A 24001-nucleotide genomic window follows, 5' to 3' on the forward strand; every position below is an offset into this window, starting at 1 on the left:
TATGTGAAACCTGGAAGGCACCACTATAACCTATGTCGGCGACTTCGAGAGGGCTCACACTTTTACGCCCCCAAGTACAATACTAATTAGGATATTATACTTTGTGCCGCCTCATTTAGTGGAAAAATGATGGCAGTCAAGCTCTAATCTTCCCTCTAAGTCAAGGAACCTAGAGGAGGAGAGGCAATCTCTCACTCCTTAATGTCGCTTCTGACATTTATTCATTCTCTTTTTCTTCCCTTAATTGATGAAATATTTCACCTCTATCTTGGTCCCTGCAACACTGAATTGTGTTCGTTTTTAAAGGCTCTATAAACAGGCTTAGGCAGGGAGGAGACACTTTTTTGGATCAACGCCAGACTTTAGACTTACTAGTAATGTGATCATAGATTAGAAAATAAACCTGTCCAATTTCAAATGGGCTCACGAAACAGACTAGTGTGACCCAGGAATGTGATGGGTTCCTGAGATGTCATCGACCAGCAGTCTGTCAGAGCCTCATGATAGACTGCAGTGGACTCACGATCACATGCCTGTAAGATATGGTACATTATTAGTGGCAGCACAGGTTAATTTCCATGCACTAGAGTGACTCTCATTTTTAGATAAGAAACCCTACTGGTGCTGACTCAAGAAACCAGGTCTACTGGTGCATTAGGAGAATGAGTTTTCTCGTCTGACACACACATATTATGATTTGGATTGAAAAATGGGTTGGCAAGGTAAATACTGTGCACATTATCATACCCCAACAAGACAATAGGCCTTTCCAAGGAGATAAATCTCAATATCTTTAAAATCCTTTTTGCATATTTTTCAGCCTGATGACTATTGAGCTGTAGCATCACTCTAAAAAACAATATCCTTGATCAAATCACATCGTAATAACTGTCTAAATATTGAGGTTTTTATTATGTTATATATTCTCCTCTAACTGCTTCACTCTTGATGGCTTTTATTTGCTGTGGCATGAAATTGAATTGAGCAGACGTGTCAGTACGGGTGAAATATCAGATCTGCTCAATGCAGAAATTAGCTTGGTTGAAAATGATAGTGTGCGTTACATCTATGGAGATATATTGGTTACAGGAGTTTCACTGTTTGTGATGTTTGACCAAGAAGCAAGTCAAGACCGTGCCCACTAGCAAATCCTTCTCTTCACTGTACGTCTAAATAGAGCAGCTCAAAGAAGTGGCTGTTAACCAGAGTGGAGAAATTATACCTCATTGAGATAACAAATTGTGATCCGACTTTTAATTGAGAAGCTTTGCAAGGAATGTGCTGCCTTTATGGTGTTTGTGATTTTAATTAAATTGAAACCAATTTCCTCCAGGTTGATTTTTTTTTTTTTTTTTATCAGAGAAAGCTCATTTGGACCAGTGGAAATCATGCATCTGCATTAGCCTGGATGAATTTAAGCTAGCTCCTTGGAAGATAACGAAGATCCATTTATATAAGATGGAAGGCCAGGAAGGCATTTCTGACAGTCCATGATGAAACAAAGTCATGGTTCCACCTATTGACATCGCATCCTGCAAAATTAGACACCAACCTTGCTTCAAATGTGAACACCGTTAATCACGCTTTATCACTCAAAAGCGGCACATGATAAAATGATGAGTCAAAGGAAAAAAAAAAACTCTATTAACACTGCTGCAGCACTGGTGGCTAATAATCTTAGGGCCACTGTAATGTGTTTCTGACAGCAGATTTGAGGAGCTGGGCACCTGCAGGGACACCGCGCCTTGAATATATTTTCTCCTCCCAGGGACCTGCAGTTGTGTAAATCCTCATCTGCATGCATTTAGGTTTGAAAAGCCAGAGATGATGGGATTATTTTCTATAAATGGATGTTAAGCGGCACATGTGGCCAGTGGGGATCTGCCGGCGCAGCCTGAAGGGCTGCAGAACTGCCTTGCTGTCACTATGGAGCACTTAGTTGTGTTTGGTATTCTTTGTAGTGACCAAAAAGCACTTCTGCGGTCGACATCTTTCATGCAACTAGTTTCTGTCAGACTCTAAATCATAAGTCACTAAGCTGTTGAACTGCTTACTCATAATGTAATTTCTGGATTTGAACCACAAGTGCACTTGTCGCTGACGTATCTGCAGTTGCGCTGCTACATAACTTGTCTCACCGATACTTTCCTGCTGCTCTCCTCCTACTCCAACAGTCTTTCCTTGAGACTGACTCATCACAGACCTTATTCATCTAATGGTATCCATTGCATGTTGCCAGAAGTGCAGCCTTTATGTGGTAAGATTGGCTGCAGTAGTTTGGATTCTTTCCAGGGTCCTAGATAGTGCTCTGTTAAAGTGCAGGGCTTCTGTATGAAAAAGCCCAACTTTGCAGCTGATGTTAACAAACTTTCAATCATATACTTTTCATAGCTTTGGTCAGATTTCAATGGCAACCGTCATCAGTCTTCCCTCTCCTCAGAATCAGAAACCTCCTCCAGTTCCTGTGGGAGACTACCGAACCATTCTCAGGCCAAGTGAGACACTCAACCTTTCCCTGTGTGTCCTAGACTGACCTGCACCACCCAGTTGGACATGCTTGGAAAACAAGCTGGCTCATGTTCAAAGTGTCTCATAATGCAAGGGAAACTTCTCACATCTCATCACACGCAGTAAATCAATTCTGGTGGGAACATTGTGTGTAGTTTGGCCTTGTTGGCCTGAAGATGGAGGAACAAATAATACTGATCTACTTAGCGTCTATTGATGTTAACTTGGTCAGTAATCCGCCTTGCTGTTTGTTTTTTTTTGTTTTTGTCTCTTGAATGTTCGGCTGTTCATTCATGTTGAATTGGTATGTCATGAACGAGTTGGCTAGTGGCTTGAGACTTAACTGAATTAACAGGAATTAAGATTTTTATTGTTGGTCATATGTCATTGTTGTCATTTTTACTCAGTTGAAATGCTAATGCATCAACATACCATACAACATGAACGCTGCCTTTGTCTTCAGTGTAGGACGCAAAAGTCCACTTTCCCAATGTCAGTATATTAGTGAGGATGGGTTGAAACAATTCGCCCTTGTGGAGACATGCCTATTCTTAAATGCTCCTATGTTAACACAAATGTTCAAGTTTTCCTTAACAGCCATCAGGAAAAAAATAGTTTGCGATTGTCATTCCGAGTTTCAACAACTTTTCCCTTTCCCTGTGAAAAACATGTTCTTTGGTATTGTTCAGTAGTGTTTGGCTGTCTTTGGGGAACTTGCTGCAGTGGTGCTTTAGGTAAAAAAAAAAAAAAACTCACAGAAGAATTACAACGAGAAGAGTTTTGACGCGTTTGGAAAAGTAGTTTGGCTGTTTTATTTCATACTCTTTTGGAGATGTGAAAAATGACCGGCAGCAAGATTGAAAACACTGTGGGAAAAAAAAACTCCTGGGAATTAAACGTGTGCTGGACTTTTCATTTTGATTCATTAATATTAGTGAGCATAAAACAATCCAAACCTCCAAATGAATAGAATATTGAACATTCTCTTTTCACCTGAGCACTGTCTGCACACTGCGCATTAATTTCTGTTTATTCTTTCTTATTTTTTCCCTCGTCTTCTCCTCATCAGCAACATCCACAGGCCTCTACACTTTCTCCTAATCGGTTCTGCCGTTCCTCTGTGACTCCCATTTATCTTCAATTTTGTCAAAGATTCGAAAACTATTGCAATTTCATCTGTGAGCCCGAGCCGCAAGAAGGTTTCCTACCTATTCCCTTGTCCCATCTGCTTTTTATTCCTCATCTTTACCCCTCGCAGGCCTCTACTCATCTTCCCTCTGGTTTCTACTTTGATGAAGATAGTAGTTTTATTTTCAATCTCATGTGCTACTAGCTGTATCATCATGCAGATTTTCCCCATATTTTCTCATCTGATAGTGTGATGTTGTAGCTGCACTTCACCACATGCCAGTTTTTCTCTTCTTGGTCACAAATCATCTCGTACAACACCTGCCTATCGTCTTTATCTGTTTGTCACACACCCGTGGATCAAGTCTTTATTGGCGCTTTCAAGTGGACAATTCACCTTATGCAAATTATACTAGTTCTTCTCATGCAACGTCCTGTTCATTATTAGGCTCAGGCAAATCAAACAATGAAATGCCAACCTCACTCATGTTCATGAGTAAATGGGATGCAGAGGTTTTCAACAAAGTTTCTGGAGCACAAAAGTCTGGTCTTGCAAAGGTGTAGGTCATTACTTTTTTTGAACCTCCCCAACATTCCCAGTGGTATTTTTTTAGACGTTAAAAAATGTTGGTCTTCCATCCTGCTGACCCTAAAGACGCTTTATCTTGTCTTGCTAGGCACCAGAGATTAATTTCTATAGAACATTTTCCCCTCCGGTGCAATACTCAAAGAAATGGTTCATTCTGTGTCAGGCCACTGGCTCAGACCTTACACCAGCAGAGACATAAATTTAAGGAAGCAATAGATTGAATTACGCCTCTGTTGCCCCTCAGCATTGACCTCACAGTCACATGCTGCCCAAATCATTAAAAAAACAAATACTCCATTCTGAAAAAAATGAGCTGACCTCACCTCCAGTAGGAAAACATGACCTTTGGTTGAACAGGTAATCTTTTGGGACAGCAGGAATCATGATGGAGCATGTAAACAAAGAGAGTCATCTGGCAGGAGGTGGCCTCATTAGCCCTCGGTCACTTCACTGAGTTAGCAACTGGATACGTATCAGACATCTGAAACCACATTAAAATATGTGAAGGCACCTGAATCATTTTGATATTGGACCTCAAAAACTAAATACAGAGGTGGTCTGCATCAGATTTATGTCGAGTGGTTGGTTGAGTTGTTTTAAACGTGACACTTCTCCAGAAACCCTTGGAGTTGGACCTCCATGGCCCCTAAATTGTCTTTTGTCTCACTTCGCCTCCTATCAGCATCAGCCTCAGTATCATCATCTTCTTGCTCTGCTTCCTACCCCGCCTGCACTCTCCTCTTAACCCCTCTTCAAATACTCATTTGTTTTTACCACCTCTAGTGACCTTCATTGCCCCTGCTCATGCCGCCACCGCTATTCTCCTCATTACTCTGTGTACAAATCACTATATCAACCACAGACATCATCATCCCTGGAAACTCCTCTCTAGCCTGCATAGCCCACAAATGCTGACGTCAAATAAATCAGTGGTGAGAGAATCTGACAGACCTTGGTTCAATATTCCAGTCTTAGAAATATTTCAATGCCTCAATCTTTCAGTGAGTTTTATCAGACCCAAACACGTATCGCAGCTTTGTCACCAGGCTTTGATCAGATCAGTGGTTAGCTCATGAGTTAGTTTAGTCTTTCTCTTTACTCTGATCAGCATGCACATGTGAGTACAAGTAGAAAGTTGTGTATATGTTACTCAATTCATTGGCATGCTAATGTGCTTCAACTTAGCAACTCTTTCATATTAAAGATGATCAATATAGCTTTGTTGCGTCCAACATTGTAACTTCAGTATGGTGCTTGTTCCGTTCATTGTTAGGTTAATATCCTTTCTCTGACCAGTGTGAAGCTGGATTAAGCTAAGTTAATGATATATGGATCAAATGAATCTGAAATGCAAAATATTTGATAAATATTTAATACCAAATGATTTTTCTGTTTCATTCTGAGACAAATGGGAAGAGGAACAGGACAATGTGATGTCCTACAGGCCCACTCCTTCACCATTCCTCTTCTCGCTGTTGCATTATTGTTGTCCACCAAAACAAATAATCAGTTGCATTGATTCTCTGTCCATTCGAGGAGCTGCATATCAATAGGATTTGGTATCTTTGTGTCCGCCAGCACTAGTTGTACAGTAGCGCAGCAGTGCATCATTATACATTTTTAATCTTGCATGCCTTGTTAAGAACAGTGGGATTCCGAGGAAAACCTGAGAGACTAGCTTGAGCCACTGAGGGAGTTGGCTGGCAAGGCCTTCTGATAATGTGTCAGAATTTAACTGATGGAATGAGCATCTGCTGCCTGCTGTGTAATTCACTCAATACTCTGCAGCTCTTATTTTACACTTCAATACATCATAAAGTCTCGCAGCTCATTACATCACGCCGAAGTGAGTCCACTGCTCCCACGTAAATACGGTGTTTGCGTGTGTGCTCGGAAATCAGGCAGGACAGAATATGAGCGTGCACATAGTTGCATCATTAACTCCAGTTAGCGATTGCCAGCCCGGCTCAGTTTCCTTTAATGTCCTCGTCTTAATGTGCTTTTCCACTCAATGGAGCAGCCCGTATTTTGGGGGGGGGGGCAGTGAAAGGAAATGGAGTGCTGCGGTGAACGATGGAGATTAAAGAGCACAGGTCAGAGGGTTAAAATCATTATCTGTCTGGTTGTAATTGTTAATTTGTTTGCTCTAGAACTTTGTGGCTGCGGAAATCACTTGTTGTCCTAATGCAGTTTGTTTGAAACCACTTTCCTGGTCTGCTCACAGGGAGCACTAAGAGACTTTAATCCGTGTGCGGATCGGTGCCGCATTGACTGGCTGAGCAGTCAGATGAGATGGTGCTCGTCCAGCCCCACATTGTCAGTGTATATACAGAGAATAGAGCAAACTGTCTGACTTAGCTGTGTTCTGTGGTGGGGGGGGGGGGTTCCGGCTATTTAAGGAGTCAGTCAAAGTCAAGTGGTCAAAAATCTTCATTAAAAAAGAGTAATAAATGAGGCAGATTGGAACATACGTCTGCCTTTCTCCTTCTGGGGTAATTCATGTTTTTTTCCTCCTGTTTACAGTTAAAATGTCCGTGGGTCAGTCATATCCCAAAAGGTACACCGTTTTCCCTGAAGCGCAAACCTGAGCTGTCCTGTTTCAATTCTTAGCTGAGTAACATGAGAAACAAGGCTGAAGCTGCTGAAGCTGCTGAAGCTGGACCACTGTTGACTAGTGGCAGGAGGTCGTCATGGAGATGCCACATTTAGCAATAGTGCACCAATATGTAGCGCCACCCAGTTTGTCGGAGGCTGACACTTGCTACCGTAGTTGGATTGGCTGTTTTCTGCCCCGTTGCTATCGTTGTTACCCACTGAGGAGGTGAAGTTTTTTGTGAATGCATCAATTCGTACAGAGTTTAGGCGATGGCCACATACCATACAGTTAATGTGAAGCAGATTCTGCACCTGTGTCTAGTTTAGAATTAAACAATTACCTGACAGTGGGCGGCTGTAATTGTGTAATTATGCAAAATATTGTCAGTGCGGAAATCAGCTGAATGATTTCTTGAAAACCGCACGATAGAAAGGTAAGAATGGCAACAATAAGAATGATAATTATAATAACTCCAATGTAATGTATCATATTTAAATGGCACCATTCCGACCATAATGGACGTAATATTATTGATCATATTAAAAGCAAGACACTTATATGTGTCGTGGCGTATGTCGTGATGTGGAGACATTGTTCTTCCAATGCCAACAGAATTACCAGTTTGCAATTTCCTGCTGGATAAAACTGTCCCTTCTCATCATATAGAATTACAAAAGTTTGGAGCTCAGTTGAAAATCACTGCGGGCATCAGTGAGGCTGCTGAATCTGTGGATTATGTGACGGGATGTCGCTCAAATAACACGTCAAAAAGCATTTCCTGTGGCTTATTCAGCTGTTCTTTTCAAAGTCACAACAAATGAGCAGAAGCAGATAAATGAGACACTGTTTCACTCTCACAGTGCCTGTCCTCACAAACACACACAGCAACGCCTGTTTACATGTGGGTGACACAAGGTCTTGGACGGTGCGTTGGCCCTTTCTCAATTATGCTGGTCACATGACAACCATCCCAGTCGGCCGTGCCACGTCAGCCGCTGTTGTGTAGTGTGATTACACTTAAATGGCAAAGAACTAATGAGCGCGGCAGAGCAAGAGCTGCCATTACTACATCCCATGTACTTAAGGAGCATTTTCCACACGTAATTGTCTGCCTCTCATGAGAATGAGCGTATTAGCTGAGGCCTCTAAGTAAGGAATAGGGAATGACTGCCAACATACAAGTTAAAATGGAAATTAGATGTAAAGTTTATCTTCAATTCAGAGTAATTTCATAAAAACACATTCAAATCCTGTTTTCACTTTGGAAAACAGTTGCAGGTACAACTACAGATAGCTGTACAGTTATTCTACGAAAGTATACTACGACAGTCTCAGTTGTCAGTGGCTGGCTGCTTATGTGTCCTGGATGTTTCCCCCCTACCCTGAAGGTGGAGTTTGCATTCTCTGCAGCATGATATCACTGTTGGGTTTTTACTGTTTCCCTTAAATGGAAAGTGAATGAACCGGCCCGTATGGAGTCACATGTAACAAGAGAAGTGTCTCCTCTTACAGGAATTAAAAACAAAACAATGTGAAATAAGAAGTGAAGTCATCGCTCCCCGTCTTCTTTTCTCCAGCATTTTCTACATTCTTTTTTCGTTTTTGTCATTGTTTTGTTTTGCAACTGCAATCCTTTGCGCATGTGCGACAAAATTGACTGAATTTTCTGGGATTTCTTGGTATGTTTATGGTTTGAATTGACAAGAGAAGCTGTTTAGTTATAAGCACCATCGTGCCCCAGGCTATGAGGTCACTGTAAACATGCATGAACACCATGCAATTGAGCGCTCAAAGGCTGCATATTCATAAAGGAGGAAGTTCCTGCAGCCTCAGGAGGTAGCTTCAAAGGCTCGCTGATTCACGTGAACGCTCTCTTCAAAGTCCTAATTATCTGTTGAATGAACACACCAAATTCCTCTGGCTGATTACGGAGCCTTCGTGTTCTCCTATTTAATCACCCAGTATCCACGCCATTTGATCGCTGCTTGAAGGTGACATCAAGAAAGCTCTTCTCTTCCTGTCGGGTTTTCAGTCGTGATGATTTACTGGTGGTGAAGATCTTTCTCAAGTGTTTATCCCGCACGCTCGCCAGAGTATTTCAAGACGGCCTTTCATTCTCGCTGTGCTCACGGAGGGGAGTGGAAGCGAAGTATGGAGTTTCACCATCCGCCCTCATCCCTTTGTAGCAGAGAGCAGCTGCGTGTCAATCTAGAGCAGCGTGTCACATGGCTGGGGAATGTTTACCTGTCCTACTATTTAAAATGCACAACCACACTGCAGAGCAAAGCCACAACAAACCATGGCACGTGAACTGAGCAAAGCGAGATGCAGAAGAGTGGAGGCTCATTTTTACTTCTTTTATACTGAGCCAATCACCGTTCAAGATGTTGAACAACTAGATTGTTGCTTCTTATCGATCACCCAGTCATATGCTGTGAATGAAACCTCCTTAAATGTCCATTTATGCTCAACGGTACCTGCAGACGGAGCCTTCGGTCCATGCACTGCATTCACTTTGTCCGTATTCCCGCATGTTTCCACGAAGTTTACGGACCAAGCAGGTCAAAAGGAGTAGTTCCACTGCACGCTGTGGGGGCAGTGTTGCTGTTACCACCTGATACGCGGCTCTATTGAGACACGAAGACGATGGCAGACGTGACCTCCAGTCGCAATATGTTTAACAGCCTCACTAACTACTGCTTCCATTTCCTCAATCCTTCGTCCACAGTCACAATGTTATTGTTGTCATAAACCTTTGGCTGTGGGCTGCTCCCCCGGGTGGATATATATATATATATACCGCAATACCAACGCACTGAAAACCTGGAAGCATGTGATTAGAGACGGTAACACTGTTTGATAGTACATAAACATAAAGGGAGCATAAATGGCCTTAAGAGGGCAACATCGACTGTATAAGCCACAGCGTCCCTCAGTGCAATGAAAAATTTTCGGCATTTAGTGGATACTATGCAAGTAACATCCGACTTGCGACCTGCTCGACTTAGGTCCACCCGTACTTATGACCACGGCCAGCAGTAGGGATGGGCGATAATTTAGTGTTTGGCGACATACCGCCAAACACAATCTCCACGATGACAATTCTGCATCTCATGATAAATTCAAAGTGACACACTTGCTGCATTGGACTTGCACACGTGAACATGATGAGACCGCGGTGGCGCGCCGCACTCTCCAGCTCTGCGGTGTTTGACAGTTGAGGAGAGTGTGGTGGACCTTGGTTCACGATCGTAGTTTTTAACTTATTTTTAACACAGGGAACCTTTGATAGTGACACTGGTCAACTCTGAGTCTCTGGAGTGGTCCTCATAGGTTCTCTGATGCCGTCGTCTGCCTTGGTTCATAACAACACATGCAGGTCTCCCGCTGCGCTGCCACCTCTGCGAAACACCGTGGTGAAAATAGTTGGATATTGGACGGAGCTCCGCTCCAGTATTGGCGGCGGCTTCTGCGTTCCCGATTACGGTTCACTGATCGCAAACGCACTCACACAGGCAGCGCTAATGCTACGACCCGGCATCAGTTAGGGACCATCAACAAATTCTAAAACGTTCAGTATTTTTATTTTATTATTAAGTATTTGTGAAATATTTAATGAGGCAAAGAAAAACAACAATTTTAGGAGAGAAAATTGTGAAAATGTTTTTCATCACACAAGAGAAAGGACTGACAGTTTGTTTTATGATTTTGAGAGTAGAATATGACTGATCATTTATTGAGATACAGTAGACAGACGGCTCAATTTAACCCCTAAATAAAACGGCCAGGTTCTACGAGAGACAGGAAACCTTGAATTTCTCATCTCTACACTTGGTTAACTAGTATATTTAGACATAAACAAATAATGATGCTGGAGTAATCATTTTCATCATGAAACAGTTTAGTGTGTACAACACATGGAATGGAATGAAAATGGATTTATCGTGATAATTATGGTTATCGCCAAAATTACAACATTTATCATGATTCCTTTTTTTGTCCATATCACCCAACCCTAGCCAGCAGATGTTTTTTTTTGTTTGTTTTGGTTTTTTTTCTCCCCCTTCTCTCTCATTCATTCAATGTCTGGCAGCCCGGCAACGTGTACAACAGTTCCGGCAGCACAGTATCCCAGCATCTCACTCTCACACAACCATCTACCACTACAGTAGTAACTATAACCCTCATGTCGGCTATTTTGAATGGCATTCGACTTTCAATCTGACTTACGACCGGTTGGTCGGAACCGATCCCAGTCGTAAGTCGGATGTTACTTGTATATGATCTGCATGCTCCACCTTCACCTGTGTGGATCGTCCTCCAGGTCACCTCCTCTTGTCCTCCTTCAGCTCATCATTAAACCTTCATGGTTGTCCTCCTCTTCTTCCTTTGTTCACCTTGACACTACTAACACTTCACATTTACCAGTGAGAAACATAACACAAAAAAATAAACCAATGTTTGTCCATACATTACGACAAAAATAGCCTTTGCACTCTATACATGAAATAATATGACTCTGGAAAAACCAACTTTTGTTTGTATTTGATGAACTTGTTGACTGCGACTGCGTGTGGAGGTTTCACAAGCAGCTGAGGTGATGTAGTCATAATATTGAAGTACTTCATGGCATTTTGAATTTAATTTACACCCTCCCGCAAAAGAAAATGAACCAAAAAATTCAAACTTGGCATTACCGCTCCAAATCAAACTCCCTTAAATCAATTATCCTCGAAGCATTTGCTGCTCCGTTGCACATCATTTAGTCCCGAACACCCAACGATTGTGCGTTTGTGTATTGAATAAATGATCAACCAGGATTTAAAAATCTATTTCTCCTTAATTTGCTTTGTGGATCATATCGACTGTCTTGATGGTTGATCAGACGCCTGAGGAAATGTCATGACTCGTAGTAGGAAAACGGCTAATGCGGAGAGACTGTGACTCTGCTGTCAACTTAACATCGTTAGCTTCCATAACCATTAAAAGCAGGAGGAAAAGATCGATAATTTTATCGGCACGTTTCAATGACGTGGAAATTATCGACCCAAGCGATGGATTTCTCCGCGGCGCGCTTATGAACAGGCCATCGGAGCAGTCAATATATGAGCTGCACAAGATCTGAATTTGGAACATGATTGTAGAGGTGCTGCTTAACCTTGAACTTATCCTGCTTTTCCTTCCACCCTTGAGACTCTCTTCACCCAGAGTATACCGCTAACTAACAGCACCATCCTAAGCTTTCAGAATGTTATAGCGCAGGTTGATTTTCTTAACGTTTTAAATAATGGCAGCAGCTGTTCTGCTGGCTGACTAGAGTTGAAGCGTCCTAAATTCTGATCACCATGTAGGCTGCATTCATAGACGCTGTGTTCCACGTTCTCCACCTGCCTCTTTGTAATGTGCGTCTTCCTCTTCTTCTTCTCTCCAGCTGGCCCTGGAAGACCCGGTCCACAGTGTGTCCCTGCATCAGTTCGTCTACGAGAAGCTGAAAGCCCAGCAGGCCCTTCTGGGGGACCAGGGCTTCGGGGTCCTCATGGAGACAGTGGACACGGAGCTGGTCAGGCAGCTCCAGGAGTTCATGCAAGGCTTTTGAGGAAGCCACCTCAATCCTTCACTTCCTCACATTTTTGCCCAGTCTCACCTCATTTTAATGACAAATATCTGTGTGGACCCCCCCCCCTTACACCCTGCCCTCCCCCCATGGTCATCTTGCCTTAACCGTCACCTGACCCCCCCACCACCGATGTGAGAACATCGTCGCCGAGCTTCCACTTGTCCCCTGTAGTCTCTTCTAATTCTGTGGTTTACCGTCGGTGGAGTATTTAAAGCGGGGCGTGAAGTGGCTCGCAGCGCCAGCTGCAGGAGGCAAGGACTATTTTCTAATGTCACTACAAAGAGACTGTAGCAGAAGCAATGTGGATAAAAGGAGTTCTGAAGGACCTAAAAGGTCTGTTGATCCTTCGTTCATTCACCATTCAATCATTCAAATGAAGAAAAAAAATACACTCAAAAGGTATTAATGGCTTTGGTTTATTTTGCGAAGAGCTGCTTTTGTGTATTTTGTCACAGATGGTTTTCTTACGGTGCATCAACACCATCACTTGGTAACATGATGTCCATTTGAGTATACAGTATTTCTTTAGTTTTTGCTCCAGCAGTGGACAGAAATGGAGGAAAAGAAAGGTCATTTATGGATGAATTATCATAAAAGATAAATAACCTGGCTGATAATCTGTGCTCCCATGTGGGAATCAGTGCCAAAATTGAAAAAAATAAAAAATAAATTTGAACATGCACTGATCACTGCGGCCCGTGAGCGCAGCACTCATCATGCAAATTTGGTGACAAATGTGCCATTTCGTTCTCATATATTTTTTGTTGTGGGTGGATTTTAAAGAAACATTGGAATATTAAATGAACGATCAACAGACCTCGAACCATCAGTGTTTACAAAAATCTATTCTTAAAAGAGACAAAAAGAAATGTAATTTTTGTATGTAAATAACATGGATGATATTCCTGCATGGAAATATTTGACTTTAGTTTTGTTCGTTTTTCAACATCATAAGTTAACTACTGCATTTTGTTCTGTGAAGAACTTTGTGTATATTTTTTCTTTCTTTTTTTTTTTTAAGATGATGGTGTTCTGAACTGCATTTATATGTTTTATCATATTGCTGCTAATAATTGATGGCATTTCAGAGCACTTTAATAACCAAAAATAATAGAAAGATAGAGATAGTAGATTTTCTTTTCTTTTCTGACGTCGGGTCTTTGGAGCGTGTTCATGTCTTAGTCAGGTCTTCATTTGGTCACAATTAGTTGATTCTACCAACCTCCTTTTTTTTTTTTTTTTAACAAGTTGTACTCGCAGAGAGGAACTGTGGACTGATGTTGGACAGGAGGATTATTTTCGGTACAGTATGTGTCAAGTCATGATGGTTGAAAGTGTCGAGACGGTTTATGAGATCCTCAAGTCTTAAAAAAAGAAAAAAAGCAAAGAAAAAAATGTCATACTGGTCCAGAGAAACTGATGCTCCTTCTGACTGTTTTATGTTCTCCATCTTACCTTTGTGGCTTTTTTGAGATAGTGTGGAAGGAATTTTAGTCAGAATTACAGCCTTATGCTTTCAGCTTTGCCTTGCCCATTTTACCCTCATTTTCTTGATCGTGGATCATTTCTACACTCGTGTTGATAAGACAAGATGTTTCCGTTGGTCATTTAGATTTTCTGTTGACATGGAGGAATTTATTTTGCTTTTCCCCCCCAAAGCCTTCAATAAAATGCAGTATTAAGGCCAAATGTTCTTGTGCTGTTTGTTTACAGTTTGTTGACGTAGGATTAACTCAAGGCCTGTGGTTCACATGCTGCCATAATTTCATCCCAGCTGCCCAGTAATCAGATCTAACCCCAGACCATGACATGGATGTGTTTTGAAATGTGTCCAGAAAGGGGCGGGCAATATGGCAAAATATATCATGATTCATCTATGTATTTACTTGCTTTAAATAACTGTTTGGATTTCATCACTTCTCTTTTGCAGGATTTTGTTGTAGTTTTGAGTTTCCAGACAAAACCTTTAGCATTCTTTGCCTGAACTTGCTTCATAACAACAATGATTCTTTCTCTCTTCACATTTTGGAGCGCATTTATTTTGTGGTGCATTTAGCTTTTCGCCAACTTTTAAACCACGAAGCAAACTTTGACAGTCCACAAGTATCAATAAAGTTTTGAAGTGAGACGTCACATTAGCTCTGTTAGTTCTGGTGTGCAGACAGTCTTTGGCGTCTCCGGTCTGACAAGGATTCCTCCCTCCCTCCGTGGTTCTGTGATGAAAGTGTGTGGTCAAGTTAGAGGCGCATCAGGTTCTAAAACAGCAGTAGGTTGTGCATGTGAGAAGCTTCTTCACTGTGAGTGTGTGGAGGAGGAGCGCCATGCACCACAGCAGCGCTGCTTTGACTGACGGACAGATCAGCGCATCAACACACTGCAGCTCTACAGTCGAGTGTATAGAAAGAATGTCAGCGAATCCATGTGATCTCCTCACGTTGGATGCTCCTAAACATATTATTGTCATGGTTTAATGTCATCATTAAATTACCTCTATCTCCGGACAAATGAGGCGACATTGGATCATTTTTCCACGGCACACTAGTGTTCGGCAGCACTCCCGTTGAAAAACGCTGTTATATATGATGTGACACACACAACAGTTACTTTAGCACAGGAGGAAACACAACCTCGCTCCCCGACTGGAATTCATCACCCTCCATTCATGACCTTTTCTCCACTCACAGTTGTTTCCTGATCATTGGGATCTTGTAAACCAAATGAATGAACTGTACTTGATGTGCCTGCTGATGTGGACCTAACCTCCACTGATGAAACCTGACATTTTGGGACTAAAGACTTGAAGGAAATTGGACAAAAAAGTCAAACCTCCTGGCACCAGCTGCCGCGTGGTCACAGCAATTACTTGGATTTCACTGAATAATTGGACTTCCAGGTGCTTGTGGGACTTCCATTGTCCGAACCCAAGTCAATGGAAAGGTGTCCAGATGTTGCATTACTCCTGGTGGGTGACAACAAAGTAGCAGTTATTGACCATTCACCCGAGCCAGGATGGGTTTGTGGCGATGACCCATTGTGATTGGTCTTTCTTAAATTCACATGCACCGACAACAAGCATGAACAGTGTCACGCAGGCACGCGCTCAGACACCTGCGCTGGGACAAAGGGCATCTAGAGCAGTGTTGTTCAACCGGGATACTGGTGTGCGGTGGGAAAATGATCCAGTTTCTCCTCATGTGTCTGGAGATAGATATGATAGATTTGATGACATTAAATCATGACAATAAGAAGGTGTTGAGGAGCAACCAACGTGAGGAGATCATATGGATTCGCTGACATTCTTTCTATACACAGTACTGTTGAGCTGCAGTGTGTTGATGCGCTGATCTGTCCGTCAGTCAAAGCAGCGCTGAAGAAGCTGCTCACATGTGCAACATCCAGCTGTTTTAAAACCTGATGCGCCTCTAACTTGACCACACACTTTCACCACAGAACCATGGAGGCAGTGATCCTTGTCGGACCCACGACGCCAAAGAGCTAACGTGACATCTCACTTCAAAACTGTCAAAGTTTGCCTTGTGGTTTAAAAGTTGGCGAAAAGCTAAATGCACAACAAAATAAATGCGCTCCAAAATGTGAAGAGAGAAAGAATCATTGTTGTTATGAAGCAAGTTCAGGCAAAGAATGTTCAGGTTTTGTCTGGAAACTCAAAACTACAACAAAATCCTGCAAAAGAGAAGTGATGAAATCCAAACAGTTATTTAAAGCAAGTAATTACATAGATGAATCATGATATATTTTTGCCATATTGCCCGCCCCTTTCTGGACACATTTGAAACAAATACATTTGCAGAAATGTGTTTCTGCAAAATAAAAACCGAGTGTCAGTAGCCACAGTTTTTCACAAATGAACAGGGATTTTCTATAGGACTTTAAGCACAAGTGCTTTAGCCGAGGTTCCTTTGGTGGTGTGCCTCGGGATTTTTTCAATGAACCAAGGGTGTTGTGGCTTGGAAAAGGTTGAAAAACACTGATATAGAGGATGTTCAATAACAATCAGGTTATTTCCACCGAGCTGTTTTATTATCTTGAAATGCCCAGAATAGTGTCATATAGTTTCAGCCCTCTCATCTTGTTGGGCCGCTCCCGAGTCGGTTGCAGCTGGGTGCCAGCGTGTTGACTGGAGGCCAGTAGGAATCAGTCCATTCAAACCTGTTCATAAGAGGCTCACAGGATGGTGAGAAGTGGTGTCAGAAGAGCAAGTCAGACCATCTCACTGCTCTTCAGAGATGCTGGTGAACGATGGTTGTAACTGGCCTGAGAAACATGACTCCCAGTGGAGAGTGCGGGGCGGCCACAGACCAACAGTAAAATGAATAATACATGTAAACGTAAAAGAATGTGTGTGCCTTTTTGACTAGAAGACTTGGGTCTTGGGTTTGGTGGTCTTGACTATCACGCTACACAAACAGGAAGACTGGGCTGCTCCCATGCATGATCTTAACTTCCTCTTTGTCCTTCTGTCTTGAGCCAACACAGCCACAATTGTGTCTAACCACCAGCCACAGAAGTCGGGTCACCACAAGCGTACAGATCAGCAGAAGAGATTGTTGGCCGCCTTCACCAAACTCTCTTGTCTGGTCCTGGAGCCAGTGAGTGAAGCTGTAATTACATGTGATTCGATGCCAATACGGGCCGGTCAGTGTCAATTGATCCTGTGTGGACCTCCATTTCTTCTGTGGATGAGGATGCACATAATTAAAACCTGGATCCCGAGCGGATCGCAATAAGCCTGCACATGGATCCTGTGCTTCAGGGTTCACTGGACCTACCTGCCCGAGGGATTTTAGTTCTGCTTCGGATCAGGGTGTACAGGGAGGACTTAAACAAAGAGGCCCACGTTTGTGTATATCTGTGTCTTAAAACATTAACTCCAGAATCACCTGGCCTTGTACTTTATTGCTTAGATTTATTTATTTATTTAGCTTTGTTTTTGATGAAAAGAGTCGAAATCTTGTGTCAAAGTGCTTCACCCCAGCTGTTAGGTCCTGCGCATGATATTGATCTGCAGTGGAGACGGGGCAGGTGGGCCGCTGACCCCAGGGACTCCAGAATCCATTGACACACACTCCTGGGAAAACATCGATGATCTTTTATTTCTGTCAACTGGAAACCACCATGATTCTATTTTTTTTTGTTTTCCCCACAATGGAGCCGGACACCGACCGCTGTGGTCAACTGTACTCAAATGAGGACATTCCCCGGCTTTCACTGCGCACAGTAAGGTATTGACTGAACTGTCAGTCTGGGTTAATGCTAGGTGGCCGCAGCCCTGTTAATATTTAACATCCTCCAGCCTAACACGACGTGACAGCCCATCTGGGTTGTAAAGTGCTGCTCATTGTGCTCTTTTCCTGTCTCCTCATTTCTTCGCAACTGGTTTTGATCACTAAAAAATGATGACTCACACCGACGTTGGTGTGTTGTTTGATCCTCAGTCGTCTCATGCTGGTTCTGACCACTAAAATACAGGAGGTCATGAATGTGTGAAATGGTAAAGAAACTTGGTGAGGAATCACTCTTGTCTGATGTCACATGGCAAAGGCCAAAACCCTTCACCTTGCTTTGGTTTTGAGCAGCTAAAGTCTCGGGCACATCTTGCTGGTGTTTGGGTCGCTACCTCCATCACAAGGCCAACTCAGCCAGAAGGTCCTCTCCTGAGTTGTTGCGAACACAATTCATACGCAATGAAGAGTCTGTTCTTAGAGTCCTGCATTCGTCTTAAGTTCAATAACATTGGGTTTTCCAGACGCACTTTCATTGAATTCCTCTCCATCTCTGATGTTGACTTCGTAGGTGCACTTTTAAATGCTGTGGAATTTAATCCAGTCATGTTGTTTTAAGATCTTGCAAGGAACGTGAAAAGACTGAGCGGTCTGAATTTGTTCCCCTGGCCTTGCGTTCGACACTCCGGGATTTATTCAAACCCTCCCTTTGCTCTGATGGGCCATTCTTTACACTTGGGGTGACATTTCCTCCTGAAAACCTGGTGTACCCTTCAAACTTTTTTCATTTCTTATACGCTGATTTATTAATCCGCTGTTCGCGACTCCACCACTTGCCTGCTGATCAGTGATGGTGCCCATCTGCCGGCTCCCTCCCTCTTGTTCTGCAAACACTCAACTCCACTCTGTGGAATTTCCGGAGCAAGTCACTGATAAAGTTTCTCAGAGGATAGTTTTTCTGAGAGTTTGCCAACAGGCTGATGTACGGCAGGGACCTTCAGACTCTCATTTCTTTGGACAAACTGTCCAATGGCCATGCTTCTCATCTTTCTGCATCTGCCACGGGATTGATTTTATCTCATGTTGTGTTTATGAAAACAGAAACCTTCATTGACTTTATGTCCTTCTCCGGCTCTCCGTTGCCTTGCTGCTGTATCGCGCAGCATTAGCGAAGCCTCGACTCGACTGGATGTCCGCCAGGGATCAGGCCAAACATTGCATTACATGTCTGTGAGCTCGTGAGTTGATCCGAGCCAGTTACAATAATAATAATGGGCTTGATTTAAATTTGGAGCGGCACAAACAAAAGTGGGTGGTGTTCCCAAGTTAGTTAGTTCACTTTTTGGTGCTGAACTAAAGGGTTCATCTGGAGGAGGATAGAACGACCCCTTGTAGTGTGAATTTTCCTGAAGCTTTTGAAACGCGATATTAGCATCATCAAATATGTCACTCATCACACCCAGCCATATCAAACCGTGTTCAGACGCCTGTGTGCAGCCTGTTCAGGCTGGCGTTGGCACCAAAACAGAGCGTCATGGCAACACGGTGCGTCAAATGATCTTGCTAATAGCATGTGCCTACATTCATAGCACGGATTAGACCTGCGTGGATGTCAGGTCTGGGCAGGTCATGTGGTGCTGACGGCAGAAGGGCCAGCTGGGAGGGAGCTGCGTAGTCTGGACCTGAGACGCCAAGAGCCGAGAATCAGAATCACAAAACTTTATTAATCCCAAGGGAAATTATGTTCCTAACATGCTCTGTACACAATATATCACAATAAAATGAAAAAGAAATAATATTATGAAGTGCAGAAAGCTATGCAAAAGATCTTAGAAACAATGTGCAAGAAAATGCAGATTCAAGGACAGAAAAACATGCCAAGCGATCCTTCATTTAAATTTTTTCAGGGATGAATTGTACGTTTTTATTGCCACAGGGAGAAAGGACCTCCTGTGGCGCTCAGTCTTTGAGTTAGGTAGTCTCAGTCTGTTGGTCTGTGTGCTTCTGTATTGGACCAGGAGCTGATGGAGGAGGTGGGTGATGTTGTCCAGGATGCTCCTTAGTTTCAGGAGCATCCTTCTCTCCATAACCGTCTCCAATGAGTCCAGTTTCACCCCCACCACCATCACCAGCTTTGAGTGTGTTGAGTCTGTTCGTGTCCACCACCGTTAATCTGCTGCTCCAGCAAACCACAGCGAACAGAATTGCACTAGACACCATCGACTCATAAAACATCCTCAGCATTGTCCAGCAGACGTTGAAGGACCCGAGCCTCCTCAGGAAGAAGATACGACTCTGACCTCAGTGGACCTCAGTGGGCCTCAGTGTTCCGAGCCCAGTCCAGTTTATTGTCTATGAGGACCCCAAGATATTTATTGTCCTCGACCATATCAACATTGACCTCCCGGGTGGGTCACAGGAGACTTGGTCCTCCTTAGGTCCACCACCAGCTCTTTGGACTTTGCCACATTGAGCTTCAGATGGTTCAGCTCACACCAAGCAACAAAGTTCTCCACCACAGACAACCCTGTACTCAGTCTCCTCACCCTTGCTGACAGATCCAACTATGGCAGAGTCGTCTGAGAACTCTGTGGCAAGTCTCTGACCGATAGCTGAAGTCTGTGGTGGAAATAGTGAAGAGGAATGGAGAGAGAACAGGAATGGAGTCTACCTGAATCTGTTTTCAGGTTAGCAGCTGCACAATGAGATGGTTGCGTTAACACTGACAGTTTCAGTTAGTGACCCCAGAGAGAGATGAGATGTTCTGGTCAGGCAGGTCCATCCCTCACTCATTCCTCGACTGACCAATTGAATTGTTTCTAACCAAATTCAGTGACTGTGCGTCGTTTTACCCTCAGAAGAGACGTTTCCATGCACCTCTCTTATCACATTGTCCAAGTTATGATAATTTTCGGAGCATGGAAAACAGGAATCTCCTTGATCCCCTGCCGTAATGTCTGGGAAGGGATCGTTGATAAGCTGCAGCCATAAAGAGGAGATAAGACTTGTGGCTAAAAGGATGGCGGCCGCACCTCATCAGCGCTACAAACCTTAAATGTCCTCTTACGCCTCATTCTCTGTTTTATGTGCAAGGTGAATGTGGAGCAGGAGGTCAGGACTTGACGGAGCTTCTGATGCGACGGACGGGCAGCCGGCCACTCGTGTCACCTGGTACTCATCGGAGCTGAAGCTCAGCTTAAGAGCTTCAGAGAGGAACCATCAATAAGGATTAGATTATGGGAAAATTGGTTGCAGTTGTCAACATTGCTATTTCATTTACTTAATAGAGTTTCAGTAAATCGTCGACTCCATGACAAAGGATTCAAATAAGGCGCAGAAGCTGGGCCTGACTATTGAGTTCAAGTCCAGTTGATTCGGACCCTGCACAAGCATGTTTAGTGCCGATAGCTAAATTCACCTACCAGGTTCTCGCCACAGTCAAATGTGTCATTGAATGTGTGTTCGTTGCCATGGTTACGAGGGAGCCAGCGACCGGCAACGACTGTGGACCAATCAGACGAGGACGGAACCCACGTGGAGAACTTTTGTATATAAAGGGTCAAGACCTCAGATAGTTTCTGCTGATGTATTAGCCTCCTCTGTCAGGGAATACATTTCTCAGATATAACTTGTCGGATTCTTGGTAGACATTCTCTGGAGTCTGGAGACGCGCGGTACACAGGAGGTGTGTTTCCAACAATGTTTAGAATTTGCTTTCTGTTTCAAAATGTACTGCATTTTGCTGTTACTTTAATTGACAGGATGAGTACAAATTAAAAATATCACACTGAATAACTAGGCCACATTGTATGCTTCTTAATATCCAAATAAAATATACAATTATCCCAGAATATCTGACCATAAAACGTATCAAAACTCTGTGAGTCTGTAGCGTTACTGTGGTTCATTTTAACATCAGAGCACTGCAAAATGGGCACTTTCCCTTGAAGGGACAAGGGGCTGGTGCTTGAACACCCCATGACATCGACCCAGCCCAGATCCAAACCCTGTACCAACAAATCAAACCTTTACCATCAGAGGGAGCAGAACCAGGTCATGAGCCATTCAAGCTGGAGGCGGAGTGAAGGAGCATGGAACTGTACGCAAATATGAGGAAACAGAATCCCAAATCTGTCACCTCGATGATGAAGTTGAGAACCAATGCAAACTCACGGTCATCCACGTCCACTGTAATCTCCTCATCACAAGTGTGGGATCGGATAAGCAGCGTGATGCAGAGGTGTATTGCAGTTATCATGGATACACACAGGGCGAAACATTTCCCATGTTTGGACAGGCGGCCAAAGACTTGTAACTCAAAGCCTTGGTTTGACTCCCTGCTCATGTTTATACCCTGGTGGGAATTTCCCTCAGGTGGTTGTTATCTCAAAGAATTGGCTACGAAAGAGAAACACCTCGCTCAACATGATCACGATCCCCAGCTTTTCAAGTCAAACACCATCAGCGAGTCGCTCTCCCCCGGACTGGTGAACACTCCGCCGACTTCTTGAACTTCAGAACTGCAGTCGGCATCCGTCACCTGTCGCTGCGCCTCGGTGGAACTGCTAGCAGCCGCCCAAATCAAGACTTCAGAGCACGTTATCATCCTTACAAGTCATGCTAATAACCTGAATGTTATAGTCGCTGGATTTTGTTTGAACAACTGAGTGTGATCTGCACCAGTGAAATCATCTGTCTTTGCCCTCCATCACGTTCCATCTCTGCGTGTCTCACCTGGAGGTGCATCGATGTTGGATGAAAACGCTCGGATCATAGTTCTGCATGAGAGTAGAAACAGTCATGAGCCAAAAGTCAGGTGTGTGATTCCTATTGTACACAAGAAAAGAATGGACAGACTCACATGTACCTCCTCAGACAAGCCAGTCCAAAGTCAAGACACATGAAACATGGAGTGCATAGTCATCACACTCTTCCTGGCTGCAGCCTGATTGAACCAGAGCGGGGGAAAGACAATCTTGTACCTGACTGACCTGAACTCTGTCCCACGGCTAACCAGACCAGATGAGCTGTCTCATCACAGCGTGTACAGCCAGCTCAGCTAAAGGACGTGCAACATGGACGTGCATACATTCAACCTTCAGACACACTCATGACTCACACATGAAGCCATGCGACAGATAGCAAACTAACACATGCACAGTCAGGCACACGGATATGTCTTTATCTCACTCTCAGCCATCCACATTTAGAGAAACAAAGGATTCATACGTTTTCAGAACAGTTTGGATGAAAAGTGTCAAGAGGTTGATCATCAGTATTCATGAGTGCAATGAACTGTTCATGCATACGTAGTGCACTGTTGTCTTCGGAACATGACGCACGTTTGTATTGCTATTTTGTGGGGACCTCTCATTGCCATAACCCTTTCCCCAGCCTCTCACCTTAAACCCAACCATCTAAAACACATGGCTAACCTTAACCAGGAGTCTCAACCAAACGTACACCCGATCTATATCCGATATATATATATATATATATATATATATATATATATATATATATACCCCAAAATAACCCAGTTATTTTGAAGTTTTAGTCCTCAAATTGAGGCTTAAATTTGAGGAGTCCAGAAGGTCCCCACAAAGCAAAATGTCTTCAGAAGTACTGTAGGTGTGTTTCCACAAGTATAGCTATACAAGGAACACACACACACTCTCACACACAGTCACTTGTATTTCTATCCTTGTGGGGACATTCTTAGGTTTCCCACTGACTTAGATACTTTCCCCAGCCTCTCACCCTAAACCTAACCATCCAAAACAAGCAGCTAAACTTAACCAGGACTCTGATGCAAACTTAAAGCCAATAATAGTTACCTCATTTTTTTAAGTCTTCAAATTGAGGCTTAACATCATGGGGTCCAGGTAAATGTCCCCACAAAATAATACGGTCCTCACACAGATAGTGTTTTGTCAAGAATGAGTCTTCACAAAGTTGGATAAACAAGCCCACCGCCCCACACACTCTCTCTCTCTCAACTCTCTCTCACACACACACACACTTTCCCCTCACTACAAGTCAATTTGTGACTCAGGCTGGAATGTCTAGACAACAAATTATTGAGAGGGATGAAGACTGGTCAACCAGGGTGCTGGGGAGCTGGCGGCAGCTCAGCCGGAACTTGAAGAGGCTGCAGTACTTATGGAAGTGCGATCTAAGGTACTGCAACAAACTGACTCATTCGGATTAAATTTAACCAAACCAAACACACAGGTGCGGATTAGAGTGACTATAAGGATCAGACGGAGCTTTTCATAATCGTGGCAAAGAATAAATAACGCTTGAGATTTGTTATTGGT

The 24001-nt window shown here is 43.3% G+C and overlaps 1 protein-coding gene across 2 annotated transcripts in view; it reads left to right on the plus strand.

Annotated features, from left to right (window-relative positions):
• Positions 1 to 14222, plus strand: part of ipo11 (importin 11) — a 101549-nt gene extending 87327 nt beyond the window's left edge. Inside the window, exon 30 of one of the 2 annotated variants that reach the window (XM_053871986.1) lies at positions 12253 to 14221. In XM_053871986.1, coding sequence (XP_053727961.1) covers positions 12253 to 12417 — 165 coding nt within the window. In that variant the 3' untranslated portion in view covers positions 12418 to 14221. Of the gene's footprint in view, positions 1 to 12252 lie in introns of both variants that reach the window. The other variant, XM_053871987.1, reaches the window with a different exon arrangement.
• Positions 14223 to 24001: the final 9779 nt, after the last annotated feature.

The sequence above is a fragment of the Synchiropus splendidus genome, chromosome 7, assembly GCF_027744825.2.
Source record: "Synchiropus splendidus isolate RoL2022-P1 chromosome 7, RoL_Sspl_1.0, whole genome shotgun sequence".
NCBI classification, from domain to species: Eukaryota; Metazoa; Chordata; class Actinopteri; order Syngnathiformes; family Callionymidae; genus Synchiropus; species Synchiropus splendidus.